An 18,269-nucleotide genomic window follows, 5' to 3' on the forward strand; every position below is an offset into this window, starting at 1 on the left:
GTCTAACCTAAAACCGGCAATGGCCTCTACAGTAGTAGCCAGAAACATGGAATGCTGGTTGGAACAACTTAAAGGCCATTTGATAGCAGGCACCTCTAGGAAGGATTTGCTAGAGTCTCTCTACCCTTTTAAGAGCGAGCAAGTACATGGCAGGCGCCTTGGCAGAATCCATCATAATGTCAGGCAGATCTTCAGCCCTTATTAACTCAGCCAGGAGGGCTCTCTGACTTAAAACCTGGTCAGGGGACTTTGCATCAAAAGTGAAGTTGTGCGGAATTGCCTTTACAGGAGACCTGATGTTTGGGCCGGAATTAGACACCGTCCTCGATAGAACGACGGATAAGAAAGCATTTCCACAGAAAAAGAAAGTGGTGCAGCAAAGGAAGAATTTTCTTCCTTCTGCAAGCCTATAAAGAAAAAGATCAGACTTAAAAAAGACCCTGGAACCCCCAGAGGGGGAGAGGTAAAGGAAGGGTGCTTTTTAGACCCCCAAGCAAAGCTTTAAAAAAGCAATGACGACCATCTCCCGATAGGTGAAAAGCGGCAGGCTTTCCTGCCAGGTTGGGAGAAGGCAACAAAGAGCCCGTTTGTTCTAAATCTAATCAGTCAAGGCTATCAGCTAGAATTTTCACAGACGCCCTCAAGTCGTTTTTACATTACAAATCTTCCGAGGGATCAGAAGAAAGCCCTGGCTATGATGTCTCTTTTGAGAGAACTGATGTAACAGGGTGTTATTTCCCAAGTCCCGAAGGATCAGGAAGGGAGGGGTTTTTAGTCCCACGTTTTTCGGGTCAAAAAGCCATCAAGGAAATTTTGTTTTGATTCTTAACTTGAAGATTCTGAACTGACCTATAAAGTACAAGAGGTTCCGGATGGATATGATTTTCTCTGAAGAATTTACTCCCAGCTGCTACATGGCATCCATCGACCTGAGGCATGCATATCTTCACATATCAATTGCAGCTTCATCACAGAAATTCCTGCGACTAGCAGTCAATTTGGGGGGGGGTGAGATTTGGCACCTTCAATTCAGGATTCTGCCTTTCAGCCTTTCCTCCTCTCCCAGAGTGTTCATGAAAGTGATGTCAGAGGCTCTGGAGCCCCTAAGACTGAAGGGGATCTCCTTAGTGCCTCATCAGGATGATCTACTACTGTTTGCAGAATCAAAAGATCAGGTAGTGGTCAACCTGCAAGTGACCCAGGGACATCAAAACAGCTTAGGTTGGCATCTGAACCTTCAAAAATTGAACCTTGTACCATCTCAGTGAGTAGGGTTCCCTGGAAAAGAAATTGATTCAATAGAACAAAGAATCCTCCCACAAGAGAAGGTAGAAAGGGGACTCACTAAGTCACATTTTGAGCTGCTTGATGACACATCTTTAAGGTTCCTGACCTTAAAGACAATGCTTATGGTTGCAATGACATCTGCACATAGAATCAGTGAAATACGGGCATTATCAATGAGCCCTTTATGAGGTGTCTGCCGGACCGAATAGTGCTGAGGACAGATCCAGCCTTCCTAGCTAAGGTGTCTTCGGTCTTAATGCACACAGGGGATCATACTCCCTACTTTGTGCCCCATGCCCTCTGAGCCGGAAGAAGAAACCTTCCATACTCTGGACGTTAGAAGGTGTCTCCTGAGATACCTGGCTGCAATGAAGTGTCTCAGGAAAACCTCTTCCTTTTTGTCCTAGTAGAAGGAAGTCCCATGGAGATAAAGCATCCAAGAGTACCTTAGGAAGGTGGCTAAAACAGGCTATTAAAGCAGCATACTTGACCTTAGGGGAAGAACCTCAGGAGGTAATATAGCCTCATTCTACATGGGCAGTAGCAGCTTCATGGGCAGAGAGGACCGGGCATCACCACAGCAGATATGCAAGCCTGCCACTTGGTCCAGCCTTTTGACCTTCATAAGACACTACAGGTTGGATTTGCTGTCAGCCTCAGACCAGTCTTTTGGCAGGAAGGTTTTACAAGCAGTGGTCCCACCCTGAAGTAAGTTCTCGGTTATCATCTCCAAGGTGCTGTCTTGAAAGGTGAAGGGAGAAAACTTTAGTTAAACTTGACGTTTACGGTATTTCTACTAGCCTTTCAGGACAGCATCTGCTTCCCTCCCTAGGTTATTATGTATGGTTTATAATCGCTGGTGCTCGGTATTGTCTGCTTATATCTTCCAGCATGGGGGAATTCTCGGTAACAACTGATGGCATGGTGGAAACAGCTGATTTTAAAGGGGCGTTGTCACGCAGTGTTTCCTGTGAAAAGGTGGAGCTAGAAATGCTTGTAGAAATACCGTCACCGGTAAGTCTAACTAAGGTTTTTTTTTTTTTTTTATATTTCGGGATAAAGATTTGACATAAATAAACTTTCTTTATCATACATCATGGGACACCGAGCCTATAGTATCAAGTATAACTTAATGGGTATATAGGCACCTTCAGGTGATGGCCACTGGTATACCCAATACAGGAAGTTCACTTCCCTATATAACCCCTCCTCCTACTAGGAGTACCTCAGTTTTTTTTTGCCAGTGTCTAAGGTGTTGGTCACGAGTGAAGATGTGCTCCAAAGAGCTCCAGGAGGTATCCTTGCTTGATTTAAATAGCCTCCATAGACCGGATCCATCCAAAGTGCCACTGAGGCCAAAGTGGATTGTACCCCGTATACAAAGCTCAAGGTTTTGCCTGTATCGCTTCTCTTTGCAGAGCTGGACCCCGGGACCCAGGGCTTTGGTCATGCTACATTACCTAAAAGCTTTTTCTGCCAGGGTGCTTTTACAGGTCCAAGGGAGTGGACCCCCTGATGAAAAAAAAAAAGGACCCATCCTTGAAGGTTTTCTAAATGCAATACGTAAAAAAGTGTAGCTGCACTATCTAGCTACCCCCACCCAACTGTATTAAGTGACTAATGTTACTGCAACGTGCAGAACATCACCAAAGGATCAATGCTTTACCATATAATTCCTCAGAATATGAAAAAATTATATAAATAAATATATACTAATCAAATAAATAAATATCATACACAACTCATAAATACTTTTGTAAAAAAGTATGAAAAATTATCAGGGTGAAAAATTATTATAATATATATATATATATATATATATAATTATAATATAATAAAATACATTTTCACCCTGATCATTTTTCATACTTTTTTACAAGAGTATTTGAGTGTTGTATGATATTTATTTATTTAATTAGTATATATTTATATAATTTTTTCATATGCTGAGGAATTATATGGTAAAGCATTGATCCTTTGGTGATGTTGTGTATGTTGCAGTAACATTAGTCACTTAATATAGTTGAGTGGGAGTAGCTAGATAGCACAGCTACACTTTTTTACGTATTGACTTGTTTGATGTGTATCAAATCTTAGTAACTGCAGCTCCTGAGATTTAGGCTGCTTTCACACTGGGGCGGGAGCGGCGTCGGCGGTAAAGCGGCGCTATTTTTAGCGGCGCTTTACCGTAGTTTTAGCTGCGGGCGCTAGCGGGGTGGTTTTAACCCCCGCTAGCGGCCGAAAAAGGGTTAAACCCGCCCGCAAAGCGACGCTGCAGCGGCGCTTTGCCGGTGGTATTGCCGTGGTGTCCCATTGATTTCAATGGGTAGGAGGGGTATAGGAGCGGTGAATACACCGCTCCTTCACCGCTCCAAAGATGCGGCTAGCAGGACTTTTTTCACCGTCCTGCCAGCGCATTGAAAGGGGCCGGTTTTTTTCAGGTGCTACACAGGCGCTATTTTTAGCGCTGTAACGCCTGAATACCGCCCCAGTGTGAAAGCAGCCTTAGGGTATTTTGTATTTTTTAGATTTAAAGCGCAGTATTTTCCCATGTTCTAAATGCAGATTGACTGTTAAATCAGCAAATCCTGCGGCGGGGATAAGGTAAGGGAAGAAACTTAGGAGCTAAAAAGACCACCTATGATTTCTTCAAGGGAAAAAATGTTGTCATTCCTTAAATTTCCCCTAGAGGGAGTATATGTACATACCTTAACCTGTTGTCTTCACTGTAAGCTCAGTGTCGGTCTGTGTGTGGCCGCAGCAGCATGCACAGGGGGATTCCTCTCAAGGTAAGAGACCTGACGATGCTTTTTCTCCCCCCTGAAGGGACCAGAGGGTTAGGGAAATATCAGTGGTGTACCCCCCTTATAATATCCCCCCAGCCGTGGGGGGTGTGGAGGTCTTGAAAATTGATCCCACAGTTGTTCACCCTGCTTGCTGGTGTCATGGGCTCTGCCTCTCTCCCCCCCCCCCCCTCGTGGTGGGTCTGCAGACCCGAAAGCAGCGAGAATATTTTTCCAAACGAAAGGAAGGGGTGGGTTTACAAGGGGGTGGGGCCTAGGAGCAGCGCCATGTAATGTCCACGAGGATGCACGGAAAGACAAGTAGATCTAAGAATCAGCTGGAGCAGTCTCCTTGGCTGATAGCGAGGAGGAGCAAGCAGGCTGCACATGGGATACAGGAGCAGTGGGGCACTTAAGGGCTGCAAGTGGCATTCCTAATATAGGAAGGATATTTTTCCCAGCACTAGGCTGAACAAGGAAGTTGGTATTTTTGGTTGCTATATCCTCAGCAAGGAGGGTTTCAGAATTGACTGCTCTTTCTTGTAAAGAGCCATATTTGATTATTCATGAGGACAGAGTGGTGATGCGCCCTGGTCCAGGATTTTTACCAAAAGTGGTCTCAGGTTTCCACTTGAACCAAGACATTATCCTGCCATAATTTTTTCCAAAACCATGTTCCAGGGAAGAAAAGTCGCTACATTGTCTTGATGTGGTGAGAGCAATCAAAGTCTATTTAAAGACGACTGCTCAGATCCAGAAGACTGATGTCATATTTATTCTGCCAGAGGGTCCTAAGAAAGGACAGGCAGCATCAAAATCCACTGTCGCTAAGTGGATTCGGCAAGTTATAATTCAGACTTATAATTTAAGGGGTAAGATTTCCCCCTTTTCAAGTCAAAGCACACTCTACCAGGTCGGTTAGTGCTTCTTGGGCAGTGCGTCACCAGGCCTCCATGGCTCAGATCTGTAAGGCCGCAACTTTTCAGTACATACATTCACCAAGTTTTATCAAGTGGATGTAAGGAGGTATGAGGATATCGCCTTTGGGCGCAGTGTGCTGCAGGCAGCAGTATAGGTCCTCAAGTCCGGGGGTAACCTATGGGTTGTATCTCCCTTCCCTCAAATAGCATTGCTATGGGATGTTCCATTAAGTTAATACCATGGCTCTGTGTGCTATGATGTATGATAAAGAAAATAGGAATTTTATAAAAACTTACCTGTAAAATCCTTTTCTTGGAGTACATCATGGGACACAGTGGTCCCTCCCTCTTTTTGGGGTTTAAGTATATTGCTTTGCTACAAAAACTGAGGTACTCCTGGCAGAAGGAGGGGTTACATAGGGGAGTGAAATCCCTGTATTGGTTATACCAGTGTCCATCACCTGAAGGTGCCTATATACCCATTAAGTTAATACTATGGCTCTGTGTCCCATGATGTACTCCAAGAAACGGATTTTACAGGTAAGCTGTTAAAAAAATCCTATTTTTTGCCTCAACCCTATATCAGTTACATCTGCAAAAGACTTACTGGCTGGATTACCAGATGAAAATACAAGAAAAAAAGCCCAGAAATTAAAACGAATGCAGACATCACATCTAAGAATTGGTAAGCTGCAAAATAATAAATGTTTGCTTTTCAAATTCTGCCCACTCTATCCAAACGTAAAATAAAGTTTTGGCTGGAGTTGGTTTTTAAAGTGGTTGTTAACCCACTTTTACTAAATGCTGCCATCCTCTCTGTACCATTATAAGAAGTTTCCCTGTGCCTGTGTTCTGTAAGAAAAACGGCAGATTGTACCTGTATGAGCTCCGCTCTGGGTGCTCAGCTGATTCCTCTCCTTCCTTGTCTCTCAGGCACACAGCTGCAGTGGGCAAGGCCAAGCCCTCCCGCTGACGTCAGGCGGGGAGGAGGGGTAGAGAGAGAGCCACGCATCAGCTGAGCGGCTGTAGCCATGCTCATACATGTACATTCCGGCAGATTTTTAACAGAACAGCCACAGGAAAACTTCTTATAATGGTACAGAGAGGATGGCAGCATTTAGTAGCAGATTTGAGATCAGCAGGAGCGGGCACTGATACTGGCAGGGAGAGGAGGGGGAGGAGGACACAGGAGAGCAGGGCTGCAGCTGACGAAATCACGCAAACGGACCACGATGTCGGGGCTCAGGAGCCATGATTATCGTGGTCTGTTTGCAGAGGGGAGGGTATAGCCAGGCAGGATCAGCCAGGTTTTTTAGGGTATAAAGAGGTCCAAATGGCAGAGCACAAGCACTGTGCTGTATACCATGCTTTAACCACTTGCCGACCACCACACGCCGATATATGTTGACACAATGGCAGCAGTGGGCAAATGGGCGTACCTGTACATCCCTTTTAATTTGCGGGGCTAATGGGCGTGCGCCCACCGTGTACTGTGTGACCGTGCCCGCAGGTCCCGAGGACTCTATAATCGGCGGTGTCCTGTGATTGTGTTACCGAGTGGCAGAACGGGGAGATGACTATGTAAATAAACAAGGCATTTCCCTGTTCTGCCTAGCAACATGACAGAGATCTACTGCTCCCTGTTATCGGGAGCAGTGATCTCTGTCATGTTGTAGTGAATCCATCCCCCCACAGTTAGAATCACTCCCTAGGACACTTAACCCCTTGATCGCCCCTTAGTGTTTGCCTCTTCCCTGCCAGTGTCCTTTACACAGTAATTAGTGCATTTTTATAGCACTGATCGCTGTATAAATGACAATGGTCCTGAAAAAGTGTCCAATGTGTCCACAGCAATGTCGCAGTCACGATAAAAATCGCAGATCGCCACCATTACTAATAAAAAAATTAATAATAAAAATGCCATAAATCTATTCCCTATTTTGTAGACGCTATAACTTTTGCGCAAACCAATAAATATATGCATATTGCAATTTTCTTTTTTTACCAAAAATATGTAGAAGAATACATATTGGCCTAAACTGAGGAAAACATTTTTTTTATATACACTTTTTTTGGGATATTTATTATAGCAAAAAGTTAAACATTTTGCTTTATTTTTATTTTTTTCAAAATTGATGCTTTTTTTGTTTATAGCGCAAAAAATAGGTAATCAAATACCACCAAAAGAAAGCTCTATTTGTGTGAAAACAAATAAGTCAATCTTGTTTTGGTGTAATGTCGCGACGCAGTGCCGAATTGCAAAAAGTGCTCTGGTCAGGAAGGGGTTAAATCCTTCTGGGGCTGAAGTGGTTAAGGGAATAGGATCTGTTTTTTTTTTTTTTTGGGCTCAACAAACGCTTTAAGACATGCTTTGTTGCCTCTGGCCTGCTAGTTAACCTGTTCTACACAATGCCATTCATTCTGTGGTTTCTTGTATGTTGACGTGTTTTTCATATTGGTTTTTACAGTCTGTAGCAGAAGACAAAAGTTCTGCCCTTCTTTGCAATGTGGTAGAAGAGATTGTAGACTTCAGAAGCAAGGTGCGTAGCTATGCTCTGTCATCTGAAGAGATGGGACAAGATTTGAGCCTTACAAAAGAAGAATTAAACGATAGAAAGGAGAGAAGGAAAAGAATTCTTAAAGAACGTGAGCCACTCCTACGTGCCTGTGATACTCTGCGCCAGAATCTAGCTGGATATGGTATTAATATTAAGGTTAGTTTTCTGTGCTTTTGAGATGTATATTTGTGTATGTAAAATATACGTATAAGGAAAACTTGCTTTTCTCCAAATGTTCAATGGGAGATGCGGGTTGATTTAGGCCCCTTTCACACGGGACGGATCAGTAATGATCCGCCCCGTGATGATCCGCTCGCTCAGCGGGGATCGCTCCGTTGTCCCCGCTGAGCTGGCTGCGGACAGGGCGATCTCCGCACACTGTGCAGGGATCGCCCTGTCAGCTCTCCGCTCTCCTCTATGGGGGATCAGATGAGCAGGGACCGTCTGTCGCGTTCATCCGATCCGCTCTGCAGACGGATAGAAAATGAGGATTTTCCTCCGTCTGCAGAATCGGACAGTAGCGGAGGCGGACAAAATCGGGTGTCTGCGGATGTTCATCCGCAGACACCCGCTATCCCATAGGGATGAATGTATGCCCGTATTTCATCCGCAAATGGATGGATGAAATACGGACATATCGTCCGCATGTGTGAAAGGGGCCTTACTAAAACTGGAGAGTGCAAAATCTGGTGAAGCTGTGCATTATAGCCAATCGGCTTCTAACTTCAGCTTGTTCAATAAAGCTTTGGCAATAAAAACATGAGACCCTAGAGAATATAATGGTGTTTGTTACGATATTTTATGTCTCGCTGTATTTGCACAGCGAACTTTCAAATTAAATTTTTTGGGAAAAAATACACTTCAAAGGATGAAAATAAAAAAAATAACATTGGCCCAATTTTTTGTATAATGTGAAAGATGATGTTAAGCCAAGTAAATAGATACCTAACATGTCATGCTTTAAAATTGCGCAGGCTAGTGGAATGGCGACAAAATATGGTATTTAAAAATCTCCATAGGCGATGCTTTAAAAAAATTTAACGGTTAACTGTGTGAGTTACAGAGGAGGTCTTGCAATGGAATTTTTGCTCTCGCTCTAACGAAAGTGGAACGTCCGCTTTAAGCACTCCTCGCCCTTACATGCCACATTTGCCGTGCCATTTTTTTGGGGGGGAGCGGGTACCTAGTTTTGACAGGTACCCAGCTCCCACTTCCGCTCTCGCCACCTAGGCAACTCCTCCTTTCCCCCTCCCTCCCTCTCTGCAATCTTCTGGGATGCATCACTTAAGAATGAGTGGAACTCCGCTTTAACAACATATTTTGCCACTGCTTTGGTTATACAGTGCCTTGAAAAAGTAGCCACACCCCTTTTGAAATCTTCCACATTTTGTCATGTTACAATCAAAAATGTAAATGTATTCTATTGGGATTTTATGTGATACACCCACACAAAGTGACACATAATTGTGACGTGGAAGGAAAATGATAAATGTTTTTTCAATTTTTTTTTTTACAAATAAATGTGAAATGTGTGGCGTGCATTTGTATTCAGCCCCCTTTACCTCTAACTAAAATCTAGTGGAACCAATTACCTTCAGAAGTCACCTAATTAGTAAATAAAGTCCACCTGTGTGTAATTAAAATCTCAGCATAAACATAGCTGTTCTGTGAAGCCCTCCGAGGTTTGTTGGAGAACCCTAGTGAACAAACCGCATCATGAAGGCCAAAAAATACACCAGAAAGGACAGGGATAAAGTTGTGGAGAAGTTTAAAGCAGGGTTGGGTTATAAAAAAATATCCCAAGCTTTGAACATCTCATGGAGCACTGTTCAATCCATCATCTGAAAATGGAAAGAGTATGGCACAACTGCAAGCCTACCAAGACATGGCCGTCCACCTAAACTGACAGGCCAGACAAGGCGAGCATTAATCAGAGAAGCAGCCAAGAGGCCCATGGTAACTCTGGAGGAGCTGCAGAGATCCACAGCTCAGGTGGGAGAATCTGACAACTATTAGTCGTACACTCCACAAATCTGGCCTTTATGGAGGAGTGACAAGAAGAAAGCCATTGTTGAAAGAAAGCCATAAAAAGTTCAGTTTGCGGGAAGCCTTGTGGGGGACACAGCAAACACGTGGAAGAAGGTGCTCTGGTGAGATGAGACCAAAATTGAACTTTTTGGCCTAAAAGCAAAACGCTATGTATGGCGGAAAACTAACACTGCACCTCACCCTGAACACACCATCCCCACCGTGAAACATGGCTGTGGCAGCGTCATGTTGTGGGGATATTTTCTTCAACAAGGAAGCTGGTCAGAGTTGATGAGAAGATGGATGGAGCCAAATACAGGGTGATCAAACCTATTAGAGTATATAAAAGACTTGAGACTGGGTTCACCTTCCAGCAGGACAACGACCCTAAACATACAGCCAAAGCTACAATGAATGGTTTAGATCAAAGCATATTCATGTGTTAGAATAGCCCAGACAAAGTCCAGACCTACATCCAAATTGAGAATCTGTGGCAAGACTTGAAAATTGCCTTTCAGACGCTCTCATCCAATCTGACAGAGCTTGAGCTATTTTGCAAAGAAGAATGGGAAAAAATGTCACTATCTAGATGTGCAAAGCTGGTAGAGACATATCCAAAAAGACTTGCAGCTGTAATTGCAGTGAAAGGTGGTTCTACAAAGTATTGACTCAGGGGGGCTGAATACAAATGTACCCAACACTTTTCACATATTTGTAAAAAAAACTTGAAAACCATTTATCATTTTTGCGCCACTTTGTGTTGGTCTATCACATAAAATCCCAGTAAAATGTGTTTACTTTTTTGGTTGTAACATGAAAAAAATATGGAAGATTTCAAAGGGTACGAATACTTTTTCAAGGTACTGTATAAGCTTAGGTGCTTGTATGCTAAGCAAGTTCAAAGCACAGCCCTGCCTAGTGGCTATATGTGTGCATGTACAGAATAAGTTCAATTTAGCTGACCATAAACTGTACAATCTTGTTGTACAATATCTTTCAGATTTACTACCAACTATATAGTACAAGGCTCTGCTGACTGGATAGTTTGAATAAATTGACTAGGTTTTAGTGGATCAAGATGTTGGAGTTGAAGATTCCGCTATTAACAGCTGCTGACCGTGTCATTCCAGATACCCAGATCTTAGATCTTCATCACAGCAGCCAAAGGGAAATTCCCTTGCACAGTGAACAGTCTCTATTTCATTAGTAAATCAACCCCAAATGTTTGTGTCTTATCCGATTCCTAGATTCCAATAGTCACTGCAGTGGCCATCTTTCTCCCGCAATCTGTATAGGCATTGAGGATTTACATTATGGTGGTGCATAGGCTGTATACAGAGGAACTGTTGTTTCTCTTTGGGACAAGGGCACAGGAGTGATTCTCCCTAACTTCTGTTTATTTCCTACTATCTGGAGCAGATTTTACATTCTGAACTGCATGCTTTTTCTTTGCACCATTTTGGAGTACAGGATCAGGTTTCCTGGTTGATGAGAATGTTTCTTTACTCTTCTGTTGTGGAGGGCCATATTTCTGGTACACCTTTTCAGGACGTGGGTGAGGTTTTGTTGGAACAGGTATAAAGAAGAATCAGGTCCTTTGCCAGTGCTATACAGGACTGTGCTGTGGGGCAAAGATTTGTAAAGCTCAGAACTGTTTGGAAAATAAAGCAAACCTTTTAGCATGTAAAATGCCTCTCGTATACTTTAACTGTGTAACTGTTTGCCTGGGTCCAGTTATAAAGATGTATTAAACCCAAAAACACACATTTCTTAAATTGAAGCTTACCAACTCTTAATTGTGGTGACTGCATTTGTTTTCTTTTTTTAGTTTTTTTTTCCTTTATTTTCACCTGGTGATCCAGCCAGTAAGTGTGTTTATTTTCACCTTTAATTTAATGGACCAAGCTGTCCAGACACAGTAGCAGTTAGTGGATTGAGATAAACCGTTTATCAATGACAGGGGAGCTTACAGTGGTCAGCTTTTATTCATTTATGTAAAACCCTTATCCCAAAAAAAAAAAAAAAGTTGCTGTAATTACTTATGAATTGTTAAAGGGGAATTAAACCCTGATGGGTTTACTTCCTCTTTGCTTCCCTGCAATGGTAAACCATAATGGGCTGCTATGCATCGCATAGTAGTCCATTATGTGTCACTTACCTGACACAGGAGCCAGCAAAGTCACCACTGTCCCCTCTTCCACAGAACATCCATCTTCTTTCCGGGCATCGTGGCTCCAGCGATGTGATTGGCTGGAGTCGCGATGACATCGCTAGCAGCGGCATTCTTAGTGCGCCTGCGCGCCGCTGACAGTGGTGCCTGTCTAATTGCAAATATCTCCCAAACCGTGTAAGTTTAGGAGATATTTCTTGGACCTACAGGTAAGCCTTAATCTAGGCTTACCTGTAGGTCAAAGTGGTCTGTAAGGGTTTACAACCACTTTAAGGCTGGATTCACACCTATGCATTTTTAGTGCTTTTTGCAGATTTGCACTACAGTCCATTTAACATGGTTTCCTATGGAACACGTTCTGTAGAGCAAATGTGCAAAATGCAAAAAGCACAAAAAATGCATCGGTGTGAATCCAGCCGAAGTCCATCTAAATCTGCTAGTCTACTACCCACTTCCTAGACTGACAATGCTGCTGTTCAAAGGTTTCAGCTTTACTGTGTCATTCAGAATGCAGATACCCTTAAGCCTTTACACGCGGTACGATTGCTGGCAGGGGATTGTCCGTTGACAGACTTATCCTAAAATCTGACCATTAGTACACTCCTTTTAATAACTGTTGTGCAACTTTCGACCAACAAATGTTGGATGACAGGCTAGTAAATTTTCGGGGGACAGCAGCTTGACGTTAGATTTTTGTATGGTCAGTACACAAATCAGTCACACAAAAGTTGAAAGTACAAACACCCATTCTCTTAATCAATACTCACCAAACACGAAATTAGCAGAGGGGGCCCAAAGAGGGGCGCTCAAGAGTTGAAATTCTTTGTAGTACGTCACTACATTCATGTTTGTGGCACAACAATTGTCTACTGTTAGTATGCAAGACAAGATCCTGCCACATGCCCTTTTGACAAAATTTAGACGCTTGGTTGGCCAACAATGGTACCATGTGTACGAGGCTTAAGACTGGATGTGTGTTACTGGTGGGATCATCAGGAAAATGAACCACTTCAGCCCCAGAAGATTTGGCTGTTGAAGGACCAGGCCATTTTTTGAATTCTGCACTGCGTCACTTTAACTGACAATTGCATGGTTGTGTGACGTACCCAAACAAAATTGAAGTCCTTCCCCCCCCCCCCCCCCCACAAATAGAGCTTTCTTTTGGTGGTATTTGATCATGTCTGCGGTTTTTTACCTTTTTGTGCTATAAACAAAAAAGCGCGACAATTTTGAAAAAAACACAATATTTTGTACTTTTTGCTATAATAAATATCCCCATTTTTTTTTTAAAAAAGCTAATTTTTCCTTGGATTAGGCCGATATGTATTCTACATATTTTTGTTAAAAAAAAAAAAATTTGCAATAGGCGTATATACATTGGTTTGCGCAAAAGTTATAGCGTCTACAAAATAGGGGATAGATTTATAGCATTTTATTATTATTATTATTATTATTTTAATAGTAATGGCAGTGATCTGCTATTTTTATCGGGACTGTGATAAAAATGCACTGATTACTGTAAAAATGTCACTGGCAGGGAAGGGGTTAATACTAGGGACCGATCAAGGGGTTAACTGTGTTCCCTGTGTGTTTCTAACTGTAGAGGGAGGGGACTGACGTAGAGGGGATGACGGTGAGTTCCTAATAGCTAGGAACCACGATCTATCTGTCTCTCCGAAAAGAACAGGGATTTGTGTGTTTACACACCTGTCCTGCCTCTCGTGCCCCTGATCGCTCGTGGCATCGCGACTGTCGACCATGAGCATTGGCACCCCACAGTGCAGCGGGCACATGCGCCCGCCTGCTATCCCAACTAAAGAAGCCGACTTATAGCTATGACGGCTTGCGGGATCGTGCTCAGTATAATGACGGCAGCTGGTCGGCAAGCGATTAAAGGAAAAAAAAAGAAAATGCAGCCAGCACATCAAATGATTGGTAAACTGAAATATATTATATTTTTGTTTCTAGGTTTAATACTGCTCAAGCTTTGTGAATACTACACAAGGCAATTCTTATATTTTCTACAGGGATATTATTATTATATGTTGCTGGGATACAGGGGTATAAACTTGCACTAAAATATTACTATTCACTTGATTTATTTATTTATTTATTTTTTTAAGGATCGTGAAAATATTTCTACATGGAAGCTGCCACATAAGAAAACGGACTAGTAAAAGTTATAATTTTTTTTTTTGTAAATGTATTTATTTCACCTAAATATATTTGTATTTTTTTTTTAATAAAATGACTGATGTGTTCATTATTAGAATGAAAATGTTTCACTACATGTTTGATGGCACAGCTGTGCCTACCTCCATACAGGTTGCAAATTCTTTGAACTTTTGTTAGTAAATTATTGGTCTACCTCCACAATGGTCACTGTACAGCCCTGGTCAAGTTTTGAGAATGACACAAATCATAATTTTCACAAAGTCTGCTGCCTCAGTGTTTTCTTTTTGTCAGATGTTACTATGGTATAATTACAAGCATTTCATAAGTGTCAAAGGCTTTTACAATTACGTGAAGTTTATGCAAAGAGACAATATTTGCAGTGTTGACCCTTCTTTTTCAAGACCTCTGCAATTTGCCCTGGCATGCTGTCAATGAAATTCTGGGCCACATCCTACATTCTTGCATAATCAATGCTTAGTTTGTCAGAATTTGTGTGTTTTTTTTTTTGATCACCCGCCTCTGGATGATCGACCACAATTTGGGATTAGGTTCTGGAGAGTTTTCTGCACCCAAAATGTTGATGTTTTGTTCCCCAAATCAGTTATCATTTTTGCCTTATGGCAAAATGCTCCATCATGCTGGAAAAGGCATTGTTCATCACCAAACTGTTCTTGGATGGTTGGGAGAAGTTGTTCTCGGAGGATGTTTTTGTACCGTTCTTTTTTTCATGGCGGTGTTCTTAGGCAAAATTGTGAGTGAGCTCAGTCCCTTGGCTGAGAAGCAACCCCCATGTGAATGGTCTCAGGCTGCTTTACTGTTGACATGACATAGGACCGGTAGTAGCGCTCACCTTTTCTTCTCCGTATAGGTTTTTTTTTCTGGATGCCCCAATCGGAAAGAAGATTCATCAGAGAAAATGACTTTACTCCAGACCTCAGCAGTCTAATCCCTGTATCATTTCAGAATATCAGTCTGTCCCTGAAGAGAAGTGGCTTCTTTGCTGCCCTTCTTGACACCAGGCCATTCTCCAAACATCTTCACCTCACTGTGCATGCAGATGCATTCACACCTGCCTGCTGCCATTCCTGAGCAAGCTCTGTGCTGGTGGTGCCATGATACCACAGCTGAATCAACTGTAGGAGATGGTCCTGGCGCTTGGACTTTCTTGGGCACCCTGAAGCCTTCTTCACAACAATTGACCTGGGGCCTGAAACAATTAATCGATTATCAAATATTTTCATAATTGATTAGCCGATTAGTTGGACTGCATACAAAATGCCTTATTTGTTTACATATCCGGAAATACAGTGCAGCACTCATACAGCTCAGTACACTGTCCATACATGTCAGTAAGTGCCTGAGAACATGTGAATGTGTGAGGAGCAATGCCTCATGGGACATGTAGTCCTGGGCAGGATGTGGTTCTAAAGGCAGATTTTTTTTATTTTTTTACCTTGATATAAGGACACTCTATATACTATACTTTGCAGTTTGCTATTGGGGCACTCTGAAGGCAGGAGGAGCCAGAAGTATCATGGAGGAAGAGGAGAATCAGGGCTGCTCTGTGAAAAAACACTACACAGAGCAGGTAAGTATAATATGTTTGTTTAAAAAAATAAAATGATCACTTGTGCACTGTGCAGGGAAGATCAGCATCTAAACCCAGAGAAGGTGGCGGCTGATAGACTGGAGGTAATAGAAGGCGTTACAATTAAAGTAAAAGTTTACCAGTATTGTGTATTATATTTAAAATGATCATATCAATGAAAAAAAACTCTCAGCTTTTAGTACCACTTTAATATAATGAATTTAGACCTCCCTTCCACCCTTCATATCATGTCTCCTAGTTATAATGTCCATATAGCCTACGTCTGGGTGTATTTATTATAATTATATATGATATAAGTAATCTCTATTATTACTTTCACAGTATAAATTAACCCCTTATAGAAGCAATTATCTGCTCTTTGTACTATAAAGGGCTATTTTTTTTTTTTTTTAACCCCGTTATGACAGCTGAAACAAAAAAACAACAACATGCTACTGCTACTAAATGTCTTGGGCCTGGTTTTTGGTGCTTTTTTTGTAGAAACTGACTACAGTTCATTTAACAGGGTTTCCTTTTCACATCTATGATTTTTTTTTTTTTTCCAGCCACTGCTTATTTGGGAAAAGATCAGGGACTTTTTTCAATGCAAAAAAGTATTTTTTTTTTTTTTTTGCTTGTTTGGTTCAATAGACTTCAATGGAGAAGCTGCGGAAATGCATATAGTGTTTTTGCCACAATTAGCATTTTTGAATCTGCCCAACAACAAATTGGCCCCAAAAAAAAAATACAAAACGCTAATTTCTGCAAAATCTCTTGTGCAAAAACGCACAGCAAAGAGGACTGCAGAAATTGATCAAAGGCAAACTGCTTAGGTGTGAACCAAGCCTTTTGCTAGCCATACACGTATCGATTTTTGGATGAAAATATTCATACGAAAAAATGTTGTACATTTTTTGAATGAAAGAATGTTGTTTGAAAATTTCACTTGCTTTTAACATTCAGGCTTTAACCCCTTTCAGACCAGCCGCCGCAGATGTACTGCGGCAGGTTGGCTCCTCTGGGCGAAACATTATCTTATGTCAGTTCGCCTTTTTGGCCACTAGGGGGCGAATGCGCACCACCGGAGGCATTTTTTAGATGCTATTACTTTTGCGCAAACCAATCAATATAAAAACTTATAGCAATTTTTATTACCAAAAATATGTAGAAGAATACTTATCGTCCTAAACTGAGGAAAAAATTTGTTTTAAAAAAAAAAAAATATGATGCCAGCTGGTCCTTTCGTGGCAGGGCTGAAGTGCAGTTGGAATGTTTTTTGGGGATTAAGTTCATTTTCATGGCAAAGAGGGACTTTGCAATTAATTGTAATTCATCTGATCACTCTTCATAACATTCTGGAGTTGTATGTAAATTGTCATCATAAAAACTGAAGCAGCAGACTTTGTGAAAATTCATATTTGTGTCATTCTCAACTTTTGACCAGAGCTGTAAATACAACAGTGGACATGATTATTGCAGTGAAGTAGAGTGGAAATACTTGAAAACACATTTCCAGATGTGTCAAATATCTGCTACCCCACCACATGTTGGCACCTATGTTCTGTAGTTGAGTTTTGAATATACAGTACAGCCCAAAAGTTTGGACACACCTTCTCATTCAAAGAGTTTTCTTTATTTTCATGACTATGAAAATTGTAGATTCACACTGAAGGCATCAAAACTATGAATTAACACATGTGGAATTATATACTGAACAAAAAAGTGTGAAACAACTGAAAATATGTCTTATATTCTAGATTCTTCAAAGTAGTCACCTTTTGCTTTGATTACTGCTCCGCACACTCTTGGCATTCTGTTGATGAGCTTCAAGAGGTAGTCACCTGAAATGGCTTTCCAACAGTCTTGAAGGAGTTCCCAGAGATGCTTAGCACTTGTTGGCCCTTTTTCCTTCACTCTGCGGTCCAGCTCACCCCAAACCATCTCGATTGGGTTCAGGTCCGGTGACTGTGGACCCAATCACTCTCCTTCTTGGTCAAATAGCCCTTACACAGCCTGGAGGTGTGTTTGGGGTCATTGTCCTGTTGAAAAATAAATGATGGTCCAACTAAACGCAAACCGGATGGAATAGCATGCCGCTGCAAAATGCTGTGGTAGCCATGCTGGTTCAATATGCCTTAAATTTTGAATAAATCCCCAACAGTGTCACCAGCAAAGCACCCCCACACCATCACACCTCCTCCTCCATGCTTCACGGCGGGAACCAGGCATGTAGAGTCCATCCGTTCACCTCTTCTGCGTTGCACAAAGACACGGTGGTTGGAACCAAAGATCTCAAACTTGGACTCATCAGACCAAAGCACAGATTTCCACTGGTCTAATGTCCATTCCTTCTGTTCTTTAGCCCAAACAAGTCTCTTCTGCTTGTTGCCTGTCCTCAGCAGTGGTTTCCTAGCAGCTATTTTACCATGAAGGCCTGATTCACACAGTCTCCTCTTAACAGTTGTTCTAGAGATGTGTCTGCTGCTAGAACTCTGTGTGGCATTGACCTGTTCTCTAATCTGAGCTGCTGTTAACCTGCGATTTCTGAGGCTGGTGACTCGGACAAACTTATCGTCTGCAGCAGAGGTGACTCTTGGTCTTCCTTTCCTGGGGCGGTCGTCATATGAGCCAGTTTCTTTGTAGCGCTTGATGGTTTTTGCCACTGCACTTGGGGACACTTTCAAAGTTTTCCCAATTGTTCGGACTGACCGGCCTTCATTTCTTAAAGTAATGATGGCCACTCGTTTTTCTTTACTTAGA

At 42.1% G+C, this 18,269-nt stretch overlaps 1 protein-coding gene across 1 annotated transcript in view; it reads left to right on the top strand.

Moving 5' to 3' along the window:
- The window catches only part of CARS2 (cysteinyl-tRNA synthetase 2, mitochondrial), a 127,923-nt gene extending 113,887 nt beyond the window's left edge, over window positions 1-14,036 (top strand). Inside the window, exons 14-15 of the mRNA XM_077482888.1 lie at window positions 7,459-7,704; window positions 13,870-14,036. Of these exons, the coding sequence (XP_077339014.1) occupies window positions 7,459-7,704; window positions 13,870-13,920 (297 nt within the window). The 3' untranslated portion in view covers window positions 13,921-14,036. The remainder of the gene's footprint in view (window positions 1-7,458; window positions 7,705-13,869) is intronic.
- Window positions 14,037-18,269: the final 4,233 nt, after the last annotated feature.

Source organism: Lithobates pipiens, unplaced genomic scaffold, assembly GCF_037356315.1.
Source record: "Lithobates pipiens isolate NorthernLeopardFrog02 unplaced genomic scaffold, aLitPip1_a1.2 Scaffold_16, whole genome shotgun sequence".
NCBI classification, from domain to species: domain Eukaryota; kingdom Metazoa; phylum Chordata; class Amphibia; order Anura; family Ranidae; genus Lithobates; species Lithobates pipiens.